The sequence below is a fragment of the Rhea americana genome, unplaced genomic scaffold (genome assembly GCF_003343005.1).
Source record: "Rhea americana isolate MKP2758 unplaced genomic scaffold, rheAme1 scaffold_385, whole genome shotgun sequence".
NCBI lineage: Eukaryota > Metazoa > Chordata > Aves > Rheiformes > Rheidae > Rhea > Rhea americana.
This window is the reverse complement of record NW_028186518.1, coordinates 41584-44589: the sequence shown is the minus strand read 5'-3', so window position 1 is coordinate 44589 and position 3006 is coordinate 41584. Positions and strand designations below refer to the sequence as shown.

Genomic DNA, 3006 nt, shown 5'->3' with positions numbered 1-3006 from the left:
GCCGCCGAGCCGAGCGCGCCCCCTGCCGGCCCGGCGCCGCGGGGCGGCCCCAGCGCCCCCCACCCCCAGCACGGGCTTAGGTTCAAACCCGAAACTTGCGCCTTCCCGTGCAACGCGCCTGCCGACAAGCAGAGCCGCGACGCTCGGCTCCCCGCCGCGGCTGCCTTTCGCCTCCGGCCTCGCTTCTCCCGCCGGGGCGGCTTCCCGGCCGGCCGGGCCGCCTCAGTCCGTGCCGCTCATCGAGCTCCGGCACAGCTCCTGGAGGTCTGCGGAGGCAGCGGCACGGGGCCCCGTCAGCAAAGGGCTCCCCAGGAGGCGCCGGCAGGCCGCCCCCCGCGGCGCCCCGCCGCCTACTCACAGCGCCGGACAGTGTCGCCGATCTGGTGGAAGGTGCGCTCCTTGAGGGCCGCGCGGATGTAGTAGAGGCTGCGCAGCTCCTTGGGGTAGTCCTCGCGCTCAACGTCCTTCACCACGGGGATGGTGCGCCCGTTGGCAGCGGGTGCCTCCGCCAGGGCCTGGTGCATCTGGTACTTGCACCAAGGGTCCCGCAGGAAGCTGGGGGTGATGAGCATGACCCAGCAGTGGCTGCTGCGCACGGCGTCGCACAGCTCTGTCACGATGGCCTTGCCTGGCACGGTGTCGCGCGGCTGCAGGAAGCAGCGGAAGCCCTCGGGACGGCTCTCCAGGTAGGTCACCAGCTCCTCCGCCAACTCCAGGTCCCCCTCGCTGTGGCAGATGCATGCGTCGTAGCTCTTGGCCCAGCGGGCACTGCTCGGCCCGTTGATGTCAGCCCCCGCCGAGGAGCAGCAGGAAGAGGAGGAGGAGGAAGAGGAGGAGGAAGCAGCCGGCGATGGAGGGTGCTGGGTGGTGGTGCTGAGGCTGCTCTCTGCAGAGCCTGAGCTCTGCTTGGGCCTCCGCAGCAGCCGCTGAAACCAGCCTGCAGAGGCAGGCGGTGCCATGAGGCTCCCAGCTGCCTCCCAAAGAAAGGCCGGATCACCCCAAAACTCGCACACTCACCCGCCATCACGGCCTGCGCGGCGCTCCGCTGCCGGTCGCCCGCCAAGAACCTGCCCTAGGAGCAGCCATGGGGAAAAGCAGGCATCAGCACCACTGGAGACGCATCTCCCAGCTAGACCCGCCAGCACCCATCCCCGGGGCGGGAACGCCGCCTCACCTGTGCGAGGCCCCCGGGAAGGAGCCAGAGCCGCCGGGAGATGGATGGCGGCGCCTCCCGGCAAACCTGCCGGCGTCCTGGCACTCCGTCAGCACTGAGCGCTTGGCCTTCAGCCAGCCACGCGCGCCATCGGAGGAGCCGCCCGAGTCACGGCGCCGCCGGATCCTGCTGGACCATACGGATAACAGGGCTTCGGCCCAGGAGAGGCTTGGCCCCCCAGAGCGCCCCAGATCCTGACGTTTGGAGCTGCGTTGACCCGACATTTAGAGCATCTTTGCCTGTGGAAACCACGCTCCCCACCACCGAGCGATCACAAAGAGCACCTGAGCATCCCGAAAGCAAGCAGCGCACGCGCGGCTGGGCCGTGCGACTCCCCCAGGCTCCGGGGTACCCACCTGAGACACAGGAGCATCAGCCCCGAGGCAGTGCCGGGATGTGGCGAGGAGGAGGCTCCTCCCAGGGTCACCTACAGCAGAAAGGAGAGGGAGGATGCGGTGCATTCACTCTGGAGCCTAATGGGAGCGCTGGTGAACAGTGAGGCTGAGCCATCCTTAGCAGCCCCGAGTGCTGTGCAGCACCTTCCTCCCCTGTGATAAGGGCAAAGCGGTTCCCTGCTCAGCTCCCTCCCTTCCCACCCCCAGGGACAGGACGAGCCCCCTCGCCACGCACCGGCGTCCGCAAGGCCCCGCGTGGCCGCCAGGGATGGAGGCCAGGAGCGGCACGGCGGCTCCGGCCACCCCTGGCTCCCGCGTCCGGCAGCCCCAGGAGGCAGGCCGGGGCCCCGTGGCGCCCTGTAGAGCGGCAGTGCCGGCAGCTCGGGGCACCGCTGGCCCGGCCCAAGCCCCGCCTTRGTGTGCGGAAGCGGAGGCAGGGGAAGTCGGCCGCGATCCTGGGGCCTTCCTCCGCTGCCGCCCTCCCACATCCGCCCGCGGCACCGGGAAGAAGCCGGCACTGCGCCCCGGGAGAGCACCTCCAGCACTGCCAGCCCAGCAGCTCCACCCGGCTCTTAAAGGCAAGGGCTCTGCAGATGTTTTCCGGACGAGGCAGGGGGGATCGGCATCCCAGCCTGGAATTTCCACCGGGAATGACAGCCAGACGCCGTCACCACAGGCCAGCTCCACCGCCTGCTCCTCGCCTCTGGAAAGCCCGGGAGGAAGGCGAGGCCGGTCTCCGGTTGCATCCGAGGCCACCAGAGGGGATTCGGGGCAGTTGGATGCCACTGCGTCTCCCCACGGGTCTTCGAGGAGCTGACTGGTGATGCAGCACCGGCACCTGGCTGCAGCTGCCAGGCAGCTTTCTCCCAGCAGCGTTCCCACGTCTGCTCACCCAGCACCTTTGGCAAGAAGGTGGACTCGGAGCTACGTTCAATCAGCGCAACAGGCCACCGAAAGCTGGGGGAAACCTGGCCACGGGGCAGAGCCGGGCGTTGGGCTGCATCCCCCGAGAAGCCGCTCGCTGCCCTGTGACTCAGTTTCCCCACCTGTGAGGCCCCTTCCGTGCAGGCGGATGCCGTGGCATCACCCAGGCGGTCTATCTCTGCCCGCAGGGCAACCGCCACAGAGGAGTCCCGGGTGGAGATGCACCGAGCACCTTGGCCTGGCACCTCCTCGCAGGTGGCCCCGGGGGGCCCCAGCTGAACCCACACAGCACCTGTGCGCTTACGCGCTGTATACGGGGGGGCTGCTGGCGACCCCCCAGCCCAGCGTTATGCCGTAATGCGGTGAGCGTTAAGCTCAAGCACCCCCCCAGCCTGTTCGCCCTTGTCTCGTTACAGTGAGCAGCTCCGGCCTGGCAAGGTGGACGAGGCCCAGGGAAGCAGCGACATTTTTTTT

General features: G+C 69.0%; 2 protein-coding genes across 3 annotated transcripts in view; both read right to left on the bottom strand.

Annotated features, from left to right (window-relative positions):
- The window catches only part of DCPS (decapping enzyme, scavenger), a 31894-nt gene that overhangs the window by 27741 nt on the left and 1147 nt on the right, over nucleotides 1–3006 (bottom strand). The window contains exons 3-4 of the mRNA XM_085313427.1: nucleotides 2947–2962; nucleotides 1570–1640 (exon numbers count right to left, since the gene is read on the bottom strand). Coding sequence (XP_085169553.1) covers nucleotides 1570–1640; nucleotides 2947–2962 — 87 coding nt within the window. The remainder of the gene's footprint in view (nucleotides 1–1569; nucleotides 1641–2946; nucleotides 2963–3006) is intronic.
- TIRAP (TIR domain containing adaptor protein) lies at nucleotides 10–1641 on the bottom strand. 2 transcript variants are annotated; one of them, XM_085313439.1, is made up of 5 exons: nucleotides 1570–1641; nucleotides 1175–1339; nucleotides 1018–1072; nucleotides 359–937; nucleotides 10–266 (listed from the first exon to the last, which is right to left on the bottom strand). In XM_085313439.1, the coding sequence occupies exons 3-5, from the start codon at nucleotides 1022–1024 to the stop codon at nucleotides 223–225; spliced, it is 630 nt and encodes a 209-aa protein (XP_085169565.1). In that variant the 5' UTR covers nucleotides 1025–1072; nucleotides 1175–1339; nucleotides 1570–1641; the 3' UTR covers nucleotides 10–222. The 2 variants fall into 2 exon arrangements, with proteins under 2 accessions (XP_085169565.1, XP_085169564.1); XM_085313438.1 differs by having other exon boundaries at nucleotides 359–1072.

What these genes read in the sequence shown, in the direction of transcription:
- TIRAP (XM_085313438.1), bottom strand. Translation starts at nt 959, where the DNA reads ATGGCACCGCCTGCCTCTGCAGGCTGGTTTCAGCGGCTGCTGCGGAGG. An exon ending in CGGCGACACTGTCCGGCGCT is followed by an intron (nt 267 to 358) that starts GTGAGTAGGCGG and finishes CTGCCTCCGCAG; the next exon opens with ACCTCCAGGAGCTGTGCCGG.